This window comes from Phalangium opilio, unplaced genomic scaffold, assembly GCF_054372755.1.
Source record: "Phalangium opilio isolate 3A_F unplaced genomic scaffold, DU_Popi_V2 ptg000013l_1, whole genome shotgun sequence".
Classification (NCBI taxonomy): domain Eukaryota; kingdom Metazoa; phylum Arthropoda; class Arachnida; order Opiliones; family Phalangiidae; genus Phalangium; species Phalangium opilio.
This window is the reverse complement of record NW_028324148.1, coordinates 10,063,576-10,083,689: the sequence shown is the minus strand read 5'-3', so window position 1 is coordinate 10,083,689 and position 20,114 is coordinate 10,063,576. Positions and strand designations below refer to the sequence as shown.

General features: G+C 35.0%; 1 protein-coding gene across 1 annotated transcript; it reads left to right on the top strand.

The window, feature by feature from the left end:
• Positions 1 to 18,404: 18,404 nt before the first annotated feature.
• On the top strand, positions 18,405 to 20,114 carry LOC149708956 (uncharacterized). Its single transcript, XM_089864404.1, has one exon. It carries the CDS (start codon positions 18,861 to 18,863, stop codon positions 20,112 to 20,114), a length of 1,254 nt encoding a protein of 417 aa, XP_089720530.1. The 5' UTR covers positions 18,405 to 18,860.

Here is a 20,114-nt window from a genome sequence, read left to right as displayed (position 1 = left end):
TTGTGGAGTGGCATGTCCGTAAGTAATGAGAATAAAACAAATTGACTTAACAGTTTTCGAAGAAACAAGACGTGAACTCCCAGAGCTTTTCGTAGAAGAGTTTCAATTGGGAACGGACTCTTGTTTTGACGTTCTCTTCAAGAAAGGAGGTGAACGCCACTGCGACGATAGAAGCGATTGCAATGAGCCAAACAGTTGAATCGAAGCCTTGTATCATTAAGCGAGCAACATCTAGGTTCTTGTTGGCATTCACGGTCGTAATTAGACAATAGTCTACGAATCCAGCTGGGGATGATATGTGATAAAATGGAGGGTCTCGTGGAGCCGCGTGATAAGTTAGTACCGCAGCGTCAGTTATCTGTCATAAAAATTATTATATTGGTGAGTTAGACCGAAGCACTGGTTGGTACCACTAAGTTGTAGCAAAAGCTTAAGAGTTTGGTTAATGATGCTAATGCTCACTTTTTAATTCAGTTTATTTTTGAAAGAAAGCCGAAAACGTACTGCACTAGGTTTTTTATGAAGAAGCTTAAGACAATCTAAGGCGGAACGAACTTGAATCGACTAAACGGCCAACATTGTTCTTTACTTGCTTGTTAAGTTCTACTCGAAAACGACTTGTGAGCTAATGGGTATCTTCCCATTGCGCAGAATTCCATTAGACCGAATTCCCATTAGACCGAATCCCGCCAATGTTTTTAATGAATTTAGCCCAACCGCGGTTTTGGTATTTACAATTCAAACGACGCTATTTGTCGAATTAAGCGACCCCAAAAATGCTATGTAGTTTAATTTCTATTTATGTCGTTTATTAATGAAAGCGTTTTAAATACATTTTTATTGCCTTGGAAACGCCATTATTTGACAACTATACAACAAGATGATAATTAAAAACGACCTTTGGAAGTTTTCATTACAGTGTGTTCTAAAAGTATAATATAATAATATACAGAAAAAGTGAAAACAGCACTTTGACTATTTGGGCATGGGTTAAGGATTAATCAAAAACGCTTTCATCCAATAAAACGTTCTTGTTCAAAACCAGGTTAGGTTAGGTACGGTTGGGTTTGGTTAGCAATATCTTCATTGACTTTTCAAATAAAATGCCTTTTGCGAAAAATTACTGTTAGGTTAGGGTTAGGTTAGTAATATGTTATAAATTATTCAACAATGTTACGCCTTTTCCAAAATATTGATGTTTATCTTCATTGAATTCCCAAATAATATGCCTTTTCCAAAGAATTATTGTTAGGTTAGGTTAGGTTATAAATCATTTAACAATTTTACGCCTTTTTCAAAATATTGATGTTTATCTTCATTGACTTCTCAAATAATATGCCTTTTCCAAAAAGAATTACTGATAGGTTAGAGTTAGGTTGGGTTTGGTTAAGTTAGGTTAGTAATATTTGTAAATCATTTAACAATGTTACGCCTTTTCCAAAATATTGACGTTTATCTTCATTGACTTCCCAAATAATATGCCTTTTCCAAAAAAATATTGTTAGGTTAGGTTAGGTTATAAATCATTTAACAATTTTACGCCTTTTTCAAAATATTGATGTTTATCTTCATTGACTTCTCAAATAATATGCCTTTTCCAAAAAGAATTACTGATAGGTTAGAGTTAGGTTGGGTTTGGTTAAGTTAGGTTAGTAATATTTGTAAATCATTTAACAATGTTAAGCCTTTTCCAAAATATTGATGTTTATCCTCACTGACTTCTCAAATAATATGCCTTTTCCAAAAAATTACTGTTAGGCTAGGTTAGTATTATTTTCAAAATCATTTAACAATGTTACGCCTTTTCCAAAATATTGATGCTTATCTTTATTGACTTCTCAAATAATATGCCTTTTCAAAAAATTACTGTTAGGTTTAGTTAGGTTAGTAATATTTATAAATCATTTAACAATGTTTTGCATTTTTCCAAAATATTGATGTTCATCTTCATTGACTTCTCAAATAAAATACCTTTTCTAAAAAATTACTGTTAGGATAGGGTTTGGTTTGGTTTGTTTAGGAGGACGTCTCTTCCTCTTAGGAGCGGTTATACACTTCAAGTACAGTAAAACGGCTGTCTTATAACCAAAAGGAGATGATCTGTGTAAGATTATTCTACTTGTGATATAACATATAATAATAAATCAATATTAGCAATTGATTTTATTATGTCATATTTTGCTTATTTATTACTATTTTGTTCTTATAATCCTTAGTTTTAAAATAATAATTCAGAAAATTTTTGGATCTTGTGTTCATTTTACGTAGGCCTTAAATTGTTTTAATTTTATTTAAATTTCATAGGGAAAAACCCGAAGTGCGGGTTTTTCGGTGCAATGGGATTGTCCCATTGGACAGAATCGTAAATCCGCCAAAGTGCGGGTTTTTCGGTCGAATGGTATTGGTTTCGGTTGATTGGGATTCGGCGCAATGGTAGTGAAGCAAATAATGTGCATTCAAACCTTTTATCAATTAATCAAAACGTCTTGGATTTAACCAAGACTTTAAAAGTATCGATAAGAAGGTTAATCACTTGACTGAAGGCCCAGATATTGATTTATTTTTTCAATTAAAGCTTTACATACGTAAGAAAACAATGTTCCATCGCCCTATTCCATTGAATAAAGTAATTTTGTTGGTAGTCAATTTATACGCTCTCAATAATTTTAAAAAAGTTTGCTTATCTCGGCGTTTCGACCACAACTCCATTCCCTGAAAAAATCTATAGACAGGGTTCGTACAAAATTTCTGGAACGAAATTCCCTGACTTTTCCAGGTTTTCCTTAACTAAATTCCACAAACTTCCCTGACCATTTGCAATAATAAACATGGCGAACATATATGAAAACAAATCTAAATTCACGCGAATCATTTTTGTACGAGTTGTGATTGTTACAAAAATAAGCCAACTATTTCTTTGAAATTTAACTTTATCTAAGTAAATAATAAATAACTGGAGCGAGCGAAACGAGTTCCACAAATTTGGGGCTCTGGTCAAATCTCAGACAACATATTTTATGGTCACCATTATCCAGTCTTTAAATTTCCCTCCAATATATTTTTCCCTGACATTTCCCTGACCTTTTAAGCCCATTTTCAATTTCCCTGACTTTAACTGGTCCTGTACGAACCCTGTTTGAACAAAGTGAAACTACAGGTCACTCCTACATTAGTTTACGGCAAAGCTTGAATTACAGGTATTTTTTAGAATTATCTAAATATAGACTAATCAATTACCCCGTATTTTAAAGCCCCGCCAAGAACGTGGAACGAATATGTTGTACTTTCCCCATATTTCGTATGTAAAATCGATCTCGCATCTCCATATTTCAATTGTTTTAAGCTGCAAATAAAGAGGCATAAAATTATCAGTGATAATATCAGCATTTCCTAAACCAAGTTTTCTAACCAATACTTCACAGCTACTAATTAAATAAAAGCCACTTTGATGGCACTTTTTAGTTGTCGAAGTGATTTTAATACAAGATGTTTCATTTGATAGTATTAGAAAGTAAGAAAAAAAAACAGGCCACTACTTATTTTTGCAAAAATTTCAATAATGCAGTCGTATATAACACTAATTATTTTACACTGTAAACCCATTTAACTGTGTAGACGTGAAAAAAATCAGCGAGTCGCCTTTGATCAGTTATCATCCAATTAGATTGTGAGTTACCAAAGAGGGGATGAAGCTCGAACGTTGTAAAATTTTAATAACTCCGAGCTTAGTTCCTTCAGCTTTCAAGAGCTGAAGCATTTAAAATTTACATCTACTTCATATTAAAATAACTACTTAAATATAAAATATACTCCAAAATAGAAAATGCCCTTAAGAATAGTTTTGATAAAACCCCGTATAGAAAAGAAAATAATAGTACTTGACTTAAATCAAAATTTACAGTTGTGATCCCCAGAAATAGAATCAATAAAAACGGGGTTTCAGGTATTTAAAATTCATCATTTTCGCGAAAAGTAGGGGTTCTAAAATCACTAGTAAACGGAGTCGAGAAAATTTAGATCGGTTCTCAAGTAGAGCACAATGGAGACAATATTCCATTTGACTCGAAGAGGTACTATTTTGGTCTTGAAAACTTGTTTTATCTGCGATACCCGGAATTGTCTCGGAAAATAATTCGGATCGAAAGCTTCTTAAATCACACATTTATCATAACGAACTTGCATCCACATTCCGCATAATTCGTCCTAAGAAAACACGGAGGTCCAACACGAGACTATTTTAACGCCAATGGTTCAGATAAGGATTGAAATAATGACAATGTAAACTCCTCTTATAATATGTATTTCAAGCAGGAGCGCGTTTATCTTATTGGAATTACTGCATTGTTTTCAATTAAACTCAAACTGATATTTATGTGAATTACACCTTGTTTTTCTAAGTCTATTATAAAATTCCAATAGACCCACGCGTCTTTCACGAACTTATATACTGAAAAACGCAACAAATTTTAAAGTGAAAATTCAGGTTACATAGCATTTTACCTAAAAGAAACGGTATTTATCTAAAGGAAATAAGGAAAAATATTAAAAAAAATTAATGATATGTTATTATAAAATAATTAGCATTTAACTAGTCCTAAAAACGGGGACTTCTGCGCCACCCGCCATTGGTTTAGTAGCGTCTGCTAAATCGAATCTCTATACCCTAAACGGAATTGGTTGAATTCACACAAGCTGAGAGAGGTAAGTTTTAGCGGGTGGCGCAGTGGACCCCGTTTTTAAGACCAGTTAAATGTTAATAAGTTTGAAATAAAAATTAAGAGATCATTTAATACATTTATTTTTTTATATATATTTAGAAAAACGCCGTTCTTTTAAGGTATAATGTTATGTTACCTGCACCTTTCCTATAATGATATTTGATATTGATGTGGTACTTACGTGACGTTTTGAATGTTGCTAAAAACGTAGGAAGATAGCACATAAACATTATAACCATACTGGGAAATGTTTCCGTTTATAATAACCGGTAAGTAAGGCTCATCGCCCTATTCAATAAAAACACAAGTTTTGCATAAAATTATGTCTGAGAGTTAGTCTCGTGCTCACGCTCTCGATCGTGACGTCAATAACTGATTTAACAGTTAGTAAAGGCTCGTCGAGTATAGGCTTTGAAAGTGAAGTTTTTAAAAATATAAAAAAAATTGGGATGCATTTTATCACGGATCCATTGAACAGAGTAATCTGGGCGCGCGCCAAAGTCCCGAGACCCCCTTCTCAGGGACGGGGGGTATGGAAGAAAATACGGGTCATAGCGACAGAGGTAAAAAAATATCGTATTTTTCATCTTCTCGTCAGGAAAATCATCAAAACTTAGTTTAAATGAGCCAATAAGATAATTTATAATTTTCGTTATGTGTTGAAGAGATAGGCTCTATACTGGGCTATGAGTCGGATTGAAGTAAGGGCTAGCCGTTCTTCATTCCTGCTTCTAAAATTACATGGATACCCGATTATACAAATGTATATTCTGAATGAAAATGTTCTTTTAGATAGCAGTGTAGTGATTTAATTTTAAAAGTTTTGATTTAAACCTCATTTCAAATAACCTACGTCGATACTTAAAATAAAAGACTTCCCCTTAAAAGATTATAAAAAGTTTAGTCAAGACGAGAACACCAACGGCAACAAACTAATATTTCTTACGATAAGAATGTTTCTTAGTCTTGCACTTCTTTCTACCTTTTCTATAATTTATGAACTTAATTTTAAATTTTACTTACAGGTAAAAGCATAAGCTTGAATTCCATGTTTCTGTAATGAATAGTTAAAGCCCTTTTAAATATAAACACAAAACACACCCTCATATTAAAAACAAATCATTCCTTTGAATAAAAACCACAAATGAAAGAATTCCCCTTAATCTTGAAGCTCAATACCATACTACATAACAGCGGCAGCAAGACAATTGTGTGAAATACATTTGGGTAACTAGAATTGGGTGTTCGAAAATTGGGTGAGTGACAATTTGGTGTCAATGAAACTGGCAGAGCATCAATTCGGTGAATAAAATGTTTTTTTTTTTTTTGGAAAAATTACAAATGTCCTGGCGTTCTCAATTTTGTTTATTTTAAAACACTAATAAATTGTGAGCAATGCCACGTAAAAATTAAAGTGCTTCGGTTTAGTATCATACCTTATATACTAATGTAACATATCTTGGCAACTTACACTCTAAGAAATGGAAGTGTTAAAAAGGTGTTAAAACGGTGTAAACACCGTAAAAACACCCAAAAGAGTGTTTTTTTACCTTGAGTTTTTAGAGGCCAATTTAAAGTGTAAATTCGGTGTAAAATAACACTATTAAAACACCGTTCGAAAATAAACATGAAAAATTATAATAGTGCGGGGTTCTTAAATAAGGTCTTTCATTTATTTTTTATTAATGTTTTAATATTAAAGTCAATACAAACAGTAAAAATTATTGAAAAACGTAATTGTTAAACCTTTTTTAAAGATGATATTCACAAAGAAATTGGTAATCTGGCGGTGTGTACCTTCATAAAACTATGCTAAACGTGTAAGGCGACACTCTTACAGGTGTTAAGCGATACTCTTAAAAAAACGAGACTAGGTTAGATACTGGCCTCACAGTAGGGCCAGCTTGACAAGCCAAAGTGGGGAACTTGCTTTTGTGACATGTTTTATCATTATTTTGAGAAAAATTAGAGTACTAAATGGATTTTTTTTGTAAAATCTGTAGTGCAAATTAGATTAAACGCGTTTCAGGTGCTCGAAAAACTCTTAGTGGAAAGAGATTATTAAATTTAACAAGAACGTCTATATCTACTGCTTGAATATTATAGCCTCCAAAACTAATTTAATACCCTACATGCATTAGTACAAATTAAAGACTTTCTGCCTTTTTCAGAAGTTTATAAACCCGTAAAAATGACTTTATATGCAACAACCCTCGCTTAAAGAGGTATAGTTCTGCATGTGAAAACTTTCCTCCCTATAGGTGAAGAAGTACTCTCAAGATGGAACCCTGCCATGAATATAGCACTAATTGCTAATAATACTGCGGAATGGCGGAAAATCAAAATTTAATTAAACAGGAAAACCATACTCGATATTTGAGTTATGCCTCATGAGTGGTCAAAATGTAGCTACTATAGTGTTTTTTACGTCATCGGTTTTGCTCTTAAGTCTTGGAAAAGTACTAGAATTTCTACTACAATCCTACCAAATAATCTCCCACTCTTAAAGGTGTCAAACGACACTCTTAAAGGTGTGAAGCAACACTCTGAAAGGTGCTATGCCGCACCCTTTAAGGAGTTGCACAACACTAATATGAGAGTAAAAACTAACTTTTAGTTCGATATAAGAGTTAAAAAGGTGTTAAACTGCACCTCTGTTGCACAATTTTATACTTATCTTTGCCACCAATTGCTCAAATAAGCGTTATTAAACCCTTTCAGGGGTGTAAATGAACACCTGTAACGGTGTCAAATTTGGACCCATATAAACTACTTTTAAAGGTGTTAAAGCACACCCCCATTTTCTTAGAGTGAAAGTGTGATTAAATCCCTTCAGGGGTGTAAATGTACACCTGTAACGGTGTCAAATTTGGACCCATATAAAGTACTTATAAAAGTGTTAAATCACACTCCAATTTCTTAGAGTGTACTCTAATACGGTACTATTTTACAAAAGAAATTAATAAAAATTAGAGTACTTGCCGCTGGAGTAATATAGTTGAAAATCTAGTTGGCTTTCAGATTTCATGTGATTTTGCTGATCCCTAATACAATTTTGACTGTTAAGTTGGAAGTACGTAAATGCCTTTTGTAAGTCGTGTATGCATTTATTACTACCAGTGACTAATATCAAGTACTTTACATTTCCAATAAAGTCCATAAAAAAAGCACTTACAGTCGTTTTTCTACGCTATATGTATTATAAGAAACGAAATAACAGTAAGTATGATATTTCCGTATTGCTAATTTTGTAGGAAAGGAATGTTCTCTTGTTACAGATATTTTATCTTTTCCTCTTTACAAACACTTTCATTAACGAATCTGACTGAGCGTTATATTTGTTGTTTTTATGTTACTTTGGCTATATCTAGATACTTAACTTTTGTTTCACAATAGCATAATGGAACAAATACATTACTTCGTTACTGTTATAATGCTTTTAAAAGAAACACAAACACTCTAATTTCCATGGCAACAATATTAAGAGAAACAAAACATTCTAATTCCATGACAACGATTTGGTTTAAGTTAAGTGGAACAGAACAGTCAAATTTAAATTAGAGCAATATTATCTAAACTCCGAAAGACTTTAAAATACTCTAAACTTCTTAAAAAGTCTTTCGTCAACTAGTAGCATAGTTGAATGCGCTAACCTCATTTTGATCAGTTTGAGCTCGAAATGAGCGATGTACGTCAAGTTATTTGAAGAACTTACGAGCCTGAGCCGAGCCCAAACGTTTATGAAATTTTTTTAAAGAACCGAGGTCATAGTATATTACTAAAACCAGTGAGCTTGATCCAGGGCTCATTATATAATAATAAAACGAATGAAATTGACCCAAGGGATTATTTTATATAAAATGGAGTGAGATTGAGCCGAAGCCACCTACAGAGTTCCTATCTTTTTTGAGCTGGAGCGAAACTAATATTGCTCTTATTCTAAATTTGATCCCAAACCTTGGGCTCTTTAAATCAACCTTTCCGAAACGGGAGCTCAACATTTGCAAAAAATAACACGCATATCTTATATGTGCGTGATTAAGTAGGATGTGAGGATAGTTAACCTATACGAACTGACACGTGATAAGACGAACCATGGCTCGAGGGAAGAGCGGTGGAATTTTGGTGAACTTTTAGTTCTGGTTTAAATTTTTACTCTTTAAGACGGCCGACGGCGGGAGTTTCTTTATAAAAATTCTGAGCTTTTAGTACTTGCTGAGGTTAATGGTAATAGCATAGGGCGTGGTCGGTTAGCTGTGGCAAAGCGCCACGACCTCTCTATGCATTGAAATCGTGACCCATTGAAATATAGCCCACTGGATATTATGGACACGCAATAAAGCCAGCTTAGTGGATTATTATTATGTATTGTTGTAGTTTTAAAATAATGAATATTAAGCAAATATATAATTATTTAAAAATGTTTTCTTGCATTGTGCTATTCTTTTCAGTTACATTGAAGTGCTTTATAGGCTTTTTACTTTTTTAGTATATGTATAAATATTTAATTCTAAATTTGGATATATTTAGATGTAGTTAACTTAAAGTTTATAAAGACTGTTCGAAAAAAGGATTGTAGAACCGAAGCACAGTGGGTTCTACTGGTGACTTTGAGTCGAAAATGACATTGCCTAAAGGGGTGTTCCTCGCATCAGCAATTCCCAGAAGAGCAGTTCCCGAAATAGTAACCGCGATTGCAGCAAAACAGTGGCGTTCTTAGAAGATTTCCTTGTAACGCGCAAACAAAATAGAATATCATAAGTATGTTTCTGATAAATTAATGGATGTGTTATTTCGGTGAAACTGAGTGGAAAGTTTCAAAGAATATGAATTTTGCAACATTTAGGTACAGAGATATGGGCTCTCAAATATTGCCCCTAAAACAAGGAAATAGTCACCCATTGGAGAAAGGTATATCAGCTTAGAAGTATGAAACAATTTCAATAGTTGTCAATATAAACGTTATTGAATCTTTATTTCGCAGAAGTGAGTTGTTAACTGAGTAGAAGTGTGCTTACGGTGGTAACTTCAAGCTAATTCTAAGTTTCTAGATCTCACAGCACTCAGTACAAGAGTTAAGTTAATATCGTTATTCGAGGAATTTTTCAAAACATCCACTCTTTGGGGTCATCTCAAGGATATGTAGGGGCCTATGTTTTTGAGAACATATCACCCTTACTAAAGGCTGTAGACTGGATCATCCTTCACACGCACTTTAAATTATAACATACTTATCAGAAACACCTTGAATATCTTTCAAGAAAAGACAGGGATAATGTTTGGTTTATAATCTTCGATCGTCTTTAAAACCACGCAAAAACGTAGTTTAACGGCCAACAACAATGCGATAAGTTTGATATCATATCACTAAAATGAGTAAATCGCTGTAAATGATATCAATGTTCGAAATCTCGTTCTTTGACCGTTTTAACTTTCGACACAAATAGCATTGACTAAAGTGAGCTGTGTGTAAACTACAATTAGTCTTGTGAAATATAGTATATAAAATATATACATAGATAAACATTTAAATTGCAGTTATAGTGTGAGAAAATATTCATAGTGAAGTTCATGACAGAATTTCCGAAAACGTAAGACGACATAAGAAAATCCAACGTGACGTATATTCGCTCCGGATCCAGCATATAAAGTCAAATTACCTGAAGAAATCTTTAGATAGTCCGGAACAAATCACGGGTGTAGGTTTAGTCAACGAGCGAAAATGCGTCCTGTTGTCTGTTTCAGCTTCGACTAGCAAATGAAGTTGATGATGACTTCGAGAAACGCCACGACCGATGATAATGACAGTCCGCATGCCAAGATCAGAAAAACTCTTGATAGAAATCCAACCGACAGTGGTGAAATTTCCTGAACTTGTGTTGTTTCGGTAACCATAACCTTCCTGTAAAAAAACGCTTCTCTTCTAGCCCTTGGTTCAAGCAGACCAGACTCTGCAAACTTCAGATTTCTGAAAAATATATGGTAAATAATTTGATATAATCATGCCTGTTTTGGAAAATGGGGCCGAGACTCAAATCAATATTTGAAGGCTGTGTTCTTAAGTTCAATCAAGATAATAAAAAAAGAACTTCGAAACCGATTGAAGGAAATTTTTCAAAAATAATAAAGGAAATTTTAAGGTACAATAATTCCTTCGCGCAATAGGGTAAATGTTAAATTTTTATAACAGAGAATAATACTTTTTGTGAGATAATTATGTATTGTATCTTTACAATTACAATTTTCAGTGAATGAAAGATTAAAATATGTTTCTTTGGCCTCAGAATTAGAAAAAATGCATTTATCACAATAGTTTCTACGCCTTTTGTCATTTGGGGTTTTTCTGGTTGTTCTTTAAATAAAAGACTGCGTTATTATACGGAGTGCCTCTGAAAGGTCTGAAAGAAATTATGGGGGTATTCTTTGGGCGATTTTGAGTCAAAACTGTTCCATGACATTTTTCTGTTTGGCCGAACGAAGAATTGATTGGGGGGTTTTTTTTTTTACGGATGATCCCTTAAATGTTTTATCATTGTCTTCCAGTTTCTTAAGGAAATTTGAGGGGACGGCCGTAAAACGATCCAATCTTTAGTCGTAAGTGGTGGCCCGGACGGAAAAATGACATAGAACATTTTCGGCAGAAAATTTCCCAAAGACACCCTCCCATAATTTTTTAAGGCTTTTCAGAAACACCATGTATACTTATTATTTTTCTACTCACAAGTAATCCATTTGTTCAAGAACGTTGCGAGGAAGTCGTTTGTTGAAATATAAATGTATCCACGTGCTTTCATAAATCTCTTTACCCAAGTATACTTTTCGATTTAGTTTCTCGATTTCATCTTTGACATGTTTCCGTGCCAGAATAAAAGCGATAGATTTTCTCTCCATAAACATCGCTCCATGTCCTTTGATTAAAATATCAAGAATGTCTTTGGTATAAGCATCGAAGTAAACTCCCTTTTGTTTCATTAGATTGAAAAGCCGGGAATATTCCGTATTTCTCTTCGCCTTAAAAGAACAAGTGGACACATTTAATTGTAGCAATTAAAGTGCTAAAAAAGCAAGTAAGTCCAAATTGTACAGGCACACTGTATGGAACCATATAAACACGTAACATTTTTGTAAAAAAATGGACTTCATTAAGTGTTATGGCCCATGATTAAGGGGTTTAGATAGTGTATCAAACCGATCAAACAAAAGAAAACATATTATTCAAATTATAAGTGAATCAATCTTTTTTAAGTGTTTATCATTAGGTCTTTAGCGAAACGTCTCCTGCCTACTCCTTTAAGTCACCACCTAAGAGAAGTCGGGCACCAAGAATACAGTAGAGATTTTTCCTTCCCTGGTAGCGCCGCTCGTCGGTGGAATTATTGGTTTAGGGCCTCTCTTTTCATCGTAGGCTTTGACTTCGGCTATCTATTAACAGAACTCGCAAAATACGACAAAACAAAGGTACGCCTTACTATTAGTGGTGCACTATTTCCACAAGGGACAATATCATTGGTTGAAAATAGAGCTACGTGAACCAATATATTACGCTTATAAATTTCAAGTATTGATAGGACTTAACAACAAGGTATAGAGTCCGTCTCAAAACAGACATTCATTACGAATGTTGAAGGGATATAATGCATTTTGTCCAACTTATTGTTATTACCCGCTTATGATTTTTCATAGCTGTATAGAATAACAAGTTTTAACATATCAACCCACTTTAATTGAAATGTCCAATTTACTGTGTTCTCGGGTCATTGGTTTCAGCTGACTTTGTCTCAAAAGGTCATCGATGTTGTCGATAAATTTCGCATTTATAATTACCATTTCACTCTTTAGTAACGAAGAGTAACATTTTAAAAAAACGAACGAAAGGAATAGCCAACCACATTGCAAAAAGATGGACCTCTTTTCGAAGTTCTTTGAGTCTGTAAATATTTAGCCTTAGTAAATTTTTTACTACCCGATTAATCGCGAATAACTAACTGAAGTATTCGCGAATAAATAACCCTAATTCTCGCGAATACTATGCTTAACTATTCGTGATTAATCGGTTAGTAACCCTAATATTCGCCAAAATATATCCAAAGTGGAGGGAACGTGTAAACGTCATCAAATTTAAGTGGTATACAATTATCCATATTTCCGTAAACTGCAAATGTGGTTCGAAAATTGAGAACACGTTTGCTTCGATTTGAAAATTGCGAACGCGGTCTCCTGGAATGTTCCAACAGACAGACACACTCACAGAAACCCAGACAGGTACGTCGAGAACAGAATCTCTCCGTGACATGCGTCACTCGGGGAGGTAATGAAGTACTTCTTAAAACTAGGTCCGTAAGTAAAGAGAAAACAGTGCCAAACAATTGACTTAACAGTTTTCGAAGAAGTAAGACGTGAACTCCCAGAGTTTCTCGTAGAAGAGTTGCAATTGGGAACGGACTCTTGTTTTGACGTTCTCTTCAAGAAAGGAGGTGAACGCCACTGCAACGATAGAAGCGATTGCAAAGAGCCAAACAGTTGTATCGAAGCCTTGTATCATTAAGCGAGCAACATCTAGGTCTTTATCAGCATTCACGGTTGTCACAATACAATGATCTGTAATTATAGCTGGGGAAGCTACGTGAAACAATGGAAAATCTCCCGGACCAACGTGATATAAATAAACAACAGCGTCAGTTATCTGTCATAGAAAAAAAATTAAATTAATGAGTTAGACAGAATCACTCGTCGGTACCGATAAGTGTTATCAAACTAATCCTAACAGGTTTATAATACTAATCCTCACTTTTAACCAATATCTTTTCAAAGAAAGCCAAAAAGTAATGCACTACGATAGGTATCAACTTATCTTAAATTATAGCTGTTAGCGAAGAAAATATAGCGATAGTTACAAAACATCTCAATTTTGAACGGTAATGATCTGTTTGTTTATACTTCCTACTAAACTTTTATCTTAAAAATTAGATAAAATGTGAAACCACAGCTCATAGTGTACGGCAACGCTTGAACTAGAGATACTTCCTAGAATTATCTGAACAAAGATAAATCAATTACCCCATATTCTAAAGCTCGGGCAAGAATGTGGCCCGAATATGTTGGATTTCGCCCATATTTCGTTTGTAAAATTGATCTCGCATCTCCATATTTCAATTGTTTTAATCTGCAAAATTCATGAAGTGTCATAAATTTAAAGGGATAAAAAATGCACCGAATTTCAGCACATTCTAAACCAAGTTTGAACCTAATACTTCACAACATAAGATTTAAAACCTTTATTGGGGGCTATTTTTAGTTGTTAAAGTCATTTTAATATTAAAAGTCTCAGTTAATAAAATTAAAAAGTAGGAAAAAATCAGATCAAAACTTATTTTTGCAAAAATTCATGATAATACTGTCGTAATATAACTCTACTTTAAACTGTACACCCATTTAATTGGGTATACATGAAAAAATCAGCGAGATTCGTTTGTTTTCACAAGTAGTTTATCATGGATTTGAGCTTAGTGTATGCTAAAAAAAATTAAATGACAATACGAAACGTTTTGACCAAAACATTGAACATGAACTAAATAAAAAAGACAGTTGTAAATCATAGAAATCCTCAGAAATAGAATCGAAAAAAAGTGGATTTCAGATATTTAAAATTTATTATTTTCAAGAAAAGCAGAAAAAAAGCTCACTCCTAGATTCGATTGTAAACGAGCTCGAGAAAATATAAATGGAAAAATACCCCACTTGAGTCGGAGAGGTACAATTTTGGTCTTCCCAAACTTGTTTCTCTGCTATATCCGGAACTGTCTCAAAAAAAAAAAATTAGGAGCGAAAGCTAATTCAATAACACATTTATCATAACGTGTTTGCATCCACATAAAAATAAGGTCAAACACCAAACTCTACCTCGTCCCGACTTTTAATGATTCAGATAAGGATTGAAATTATGACAAGATAAACTATAAATAAACGAATGTTATAATAATTAATTCTGACTTGCGCTCGTTTTTCCGATTTGAATTGCTGAATTGGTTTAATTAAAAAGCAGACTCTTATATATGTAAATTTGAAATTACAATATACCCACACGAACTTTACGTATTTACATAATAAAAAAGTAACAAATTCAATATTTTTTTATATAAATGTGGAACTTACGTGACGTTTTTAATGTTGCTTAAAACGTACGAAGATAGCATATAAACATTATGTTTATACTGGGAAATGGTTCCGTTTATAACAAACGGTAAGTGAGGCTCATCGTCCTATTCAACAAGAACACAATGATCCTTAAATTAAGTATGTACATTCTACAGCGTATACAAAATGAAGAAATTCAGGGTAGGTAGAATGATGTTCCTGAACAAGTTTTATATTTAAGAGAGCCAGTGGCATTGATTACTGCTATTCATTCCGTTTTCAGACACAGAACATCCGTAAAGGTTAATTTTTATTTATGGCAAACTTTTAATTGCACCGGGTGAAAATCTGGGAACAAATCCTTCTGCGTAGAGTTTGCAAGTTCTCTCCCGCTTGTTAAAAGGAGTTTTCCTCCGCGGTCTAACCCGGTTTCTCCTTTCCATCAAAACTTGCAGAGGTTAACGGTAATAGTTAGTATAGGGCGCTGTAGGTTAGCTGTGGCATAGGGGCTAGCCACCACCCCTCTATGCATTGTAAAGGGACCCCCCTGTAAACAAGCCTTAGACTTAGTGTGGAAATCCCTTCATAGACAAAGCCTAAATTATTATTATTATTATTATTATTATTATAAAATATTTAATTAATTGGACCCCTCAATTTATGATCGTGGAAGAAAGTTTGGCAAATCTTTAAAGAATACGGCATAGACGCTGCCATTTTTATAATTGTGCCCTGTAGTTCTCTCAGTTATGAAGCAGACGATAATCAGCAACAACAATCACGGTTCACCTGCTTACGGACGGGATCGAGATAGCTATGACAAAAATATGCCTCACGCTCTACATAAATGGCAGCCGATCACATGATCATATTTTTGCTGCGGTAAACACCGCGAGATTCTTGAGAACTCTGCACACTCAAATGGACCAATACTATATTAAAATATTCTTTCAGATAGCTGTGTAGTGTTTCAGTTTTAAAATTCTTGATTTTTACAGAATCTAACCCTTTAAGCCTCATTTCAAATAACCTACGTCGATACTTAGAATAGAGGAAAATAAAAAGAATTAATTTTCTATTGAACACCTCCCATTAGACCAATTAGAAAAGCTTAGTTAAGGCGAAAATACCAACAGCAACACTTCTATGGAGCAAAGCAATAGTTCTTACCGACAAGAAGTTTTCTTATTCTTGTACTTCTTTCTACCTTTATTATAACTTATGAACTTGATTTTAGTTTTTACTTACTGGTAAAACCAACAACTTGATTTCCATCTCTTCCTCCGATGCTATGCTAGAGAAACCTCAGTTTGTTCAGTTGAAGGCGATCCAGCATTCGTGGACGTTTAATTAGGGGTTACTCATAAAGATAAACTGTTTCGGGGCTAAAATAAAACCTTCTTTACAGGCTTAATAGCTAGGCCATTACGAACCCAACCTTGAAAACCCAAACCCCTAACCAAACCAATTCTAAAACCTTCTCCTGATGTTAATGAACCATGCAGCTTGGTGAAGGGAAAAACACTACACTATTTTTCTGGTAATGCTTTGCTATTTTACAAAAGAAACTGAAAAATGTATAAATTCAAATTACGATAATTCAGTAAAAAAATTGTCAGCTCCTCTTTCTTCATTAAGATTCTCTAATTCGAATTTCATCGAACTTCATTAACGATATTAGAAATTTTAGGGAAAGGTTTTAGCAGTGATTTAGTTGAGTTCCGCAAGGTTGCGTCCGCAATCTGCTAGCCATTAAGCCTGTAAATAAGGTCCAATCCTAGACCCTTAACATTTTAGCTTTATGAATAACCCCTAATTAATTTGCATTTTTTTTAATAGAATTGCAAAGTTAAGATATTTCTGTTCATAAAAAATGAACATAGTGCAAATAGGTTATACGAGTGAACCCAAAGACTATTTAGTGATTTGTCTATAAATAGACAGGAAACTCGGTTTCCAGTCGCTTAAAACACGGGAAACGGTAATATTATCATCTAAAGAACCTTAGAGGTTTTTAGATCAGTAGCTGGTGAAGACTTTCAGATTTGAAACTCGAAAAGGATTTTCGCTCCTAAAGCCAAAAAAGGGGCTTTTCACCAATTTCGTTACTAAAACAAACGGTCATTTTTATAAAATATGCCAACATTTCATCATTCCGACCCTTGTTTAGATCCCAACTTTAGTCTTTAGTTATCGCTTTGCTTTGATGTATCTATCCTTTTATATACAAGAATATTGCGAAAACGAGTACTTGCCGTTACAGTTATATCGTTAAAAATCCAGTGTTGTTGTTTGATTTCACATGATTTTGCCGATTCCTAATACATTTTCGAATGTTAAGTTGAAAGTTACGCAAAGAGCTGGTGCAAGTCGTATGCGGATTTATTTCTTCCAGCGACTATTATCAACTACCTTCCAAATCTAGTACAGTCCATTAAAATCGCACTTAAAGAGGTTTTTCTAAGCTAAAACATAAGAAACTTAATAACAGTAAGTATGATATTCGTAATGCAAATTTCTTAGGAAAGGTGTGATCTCTCGTTACATATACCCTTGCTTGAAAACTGGGTGGGGAAGTTCCTGGCAACTCTAAAACACACATAACATATTGGGCGGCGTATACCATGTTTTAACCATAAACACACTTTTATTAACGAATCGGACTGTTCGTTATATTTATTGTTTTTATGTTTCTTACGGTTATATCTAGATACTTTACTTTTTTTCACAATATGATAATGGGTCACTGAAGAATAAAAATAGGATTTCTTACGTGCATTACTTTGTTACCGTTAAAACCCTTTCGAAAGAAACAAACATAATTTCCATAACAACACTTAAGAAAAACAAAACATTCTAATTCCATTACAACGAGAGGAATAGAGCAACCTTAACTAATTGAGAACCAATAAACCTAAACCTAGTATGGCTTCATATAACATTCTACTACATCTTTTAACAATCTGTTCGTCAAATAGCAACATAGTTCTCCGCACTCAACTAATTTTGGTGAGGTTGAGCTCGAATTGAAAAGCTTACGAGCTTGAGCCAAGGCAAAAATTTTATGATACTTTTTTTAAGAGCTCATAATATATTACGAAGTAGAATCCTGAATTCCATTGTGATTTTCGTCATGATTTTATCACAAATATGCGACTTTGGATGGGTAAAAGAGTCAATATCCGAAGGCCTAGCGGAAAATGTAAAAAAACCACCAGCAATTAAAGTTATTTCTCGCTTCCATTGTCATTAAGTGCAGGTTTTCTAATTATATACGATTTTGCAATAAAACAGTGAATGAAGTAACATTATACGAAAAAAATGGCATTTCCAAAACAGACCTTTTACGCTAAAACCTTAAAAATTCCTTTTAATCTTTTCGAAGTCAATTATTTTATGAATTTTTGAGACGAAAAAAGTTTTAGGTAATATTTTATTATTAGTCAAACTTACAGTCACTGAAGCTGGTACGACATTGGTAAAGGTTATTTGTCTTTGAATAAAGAACGATTTCTTAAGGTTCATTGAAGCAGAGAACCAAGATAGGGTATTAGAACCGTAAGCCTTAGTTTAACTTTCGCGCCTCGACCGTTTCAACATTCAGCAAACAGATGTCGCTGCGCATCGACTGGATCGATAAGGGGCGCTGGAGCGATGAAGAAGAGAGGGAAGCGACACTCCGTTGGGTACCGCGATGCCGTACAGTTAGGGAATTAAGAGATGTACATTACTAACCGTTTGTAGAGTAGAATCATGTAATAAAGAACAAGTCTCCCATTTTTATTTTCAATTAAAAACCCTCCTCGCCTTTTTCATTATCCGTAATCCGTAACCGAGCTTTGGAAAAACGAAGCTAAAATATCAGAAGTGGGATTCAACTCATTCAATTGACCTACGCAAAGGCCCGTTTCGAACAAAAAAGGCCTGACAACAAAGACGCAACGAGGAGCCGCCATCTTGCCCAAAAAGAAAGTTCGTAAGTTCTACAGCATCTCCGATACATGATGAATGGAATTCCGGGAGAGTACTAAAATTAAAAGCGAACTATTGAAACAGAAGTTAATTACACGACAAAAACAAAAGCTCGTAAAAAGTACCAAAGTTTTTGCCAAATATCAAGTTTCCAACACCGATGCTTCCGTAACTCAAGCCTCCGCCACCGCTTCTTCCGTAAATCAAGCATCCGCCACCGCTTCTTCCGTAAATCAAGCATCCGCCACCGCTTCTTCCGTAAATCAAGCCTCCGCCACCGCTTCTTCCGTAAATCAAGCATCCGCCACCGCTTCTTCCGTAAATCAAGCATCCGCCACCGCTTCTTCCGTAAATCAAGCCTCCGCCACCGGTTCTTCCGTAAATCAAGCATCCGACACCGCTTCTTCCGTAAATCAAGCCTCCGCCACCGCTTCTTCCGTAAATCAAGCCTCCGCCACCGCTTCTTCCGTAAATCAAGCATCCGCCACCGTTTCTTCCGTAAATCAAGCCTCCGCCACCGCTTCTTCCGTAAATCAAGCCTCCGCCACCGCTTCTTCCGTAAATCAAGCATCCGCCACCGTTTCTTCCGTAAATCAAGCCTCCGCCACCGCTTCTTCCGTAAATCAAGCCTCCGCCACCGCTTCTTCCGTAAATCAAGCCTCCGCCACCACCGATTCTTCCGTAAATCAAGCATCCGCCACCGATTCTTCCGTAAATCAAGCATCCGCCACCGATTCTTCCGTAAATCAAGCTTCCGCCACCGATTCTTCCGTAAATCAAGCCTCCGCCACCACCGATTCTTCCGTAAATCAAGCATCCGCCACCGATTCTTCCGTAAATCAAGCTTCCGCCACCGATTCTTCCGTAAATCATTCCGAAAATCAAGCCTCCGCCACCGATTCTTCCGTAAATCAAGCTTCCGATACCGTTCCTTCCGAATATCAAGATTCCGACACCGATTCTTCCGAATATCAAGATAACTCATCTAAGAGCCCAAACATGCCTACCGATAGAAGTAATGCGGCTGCACCAAGCCCCCTTACCATTGATGAAGATAAATTTCAAGATCTAATCAAAAACGCAGTGGCCGCTGCCGTAGGGCAAGCCATTACCGCTATGGCCGCCATAAATGCCGCATCTGCTCAGAATAACCAAACTTCAAATGCCAATATGAATCCAAATACGGGGCAGAATAATCAAAATGGTCAAGCTACCGCCACCGATCATCACCACTGGGGTGATGCCGGAAAACTTATTCCTGTTTTCGATCCAGTTGCCGTTCCGCACTAG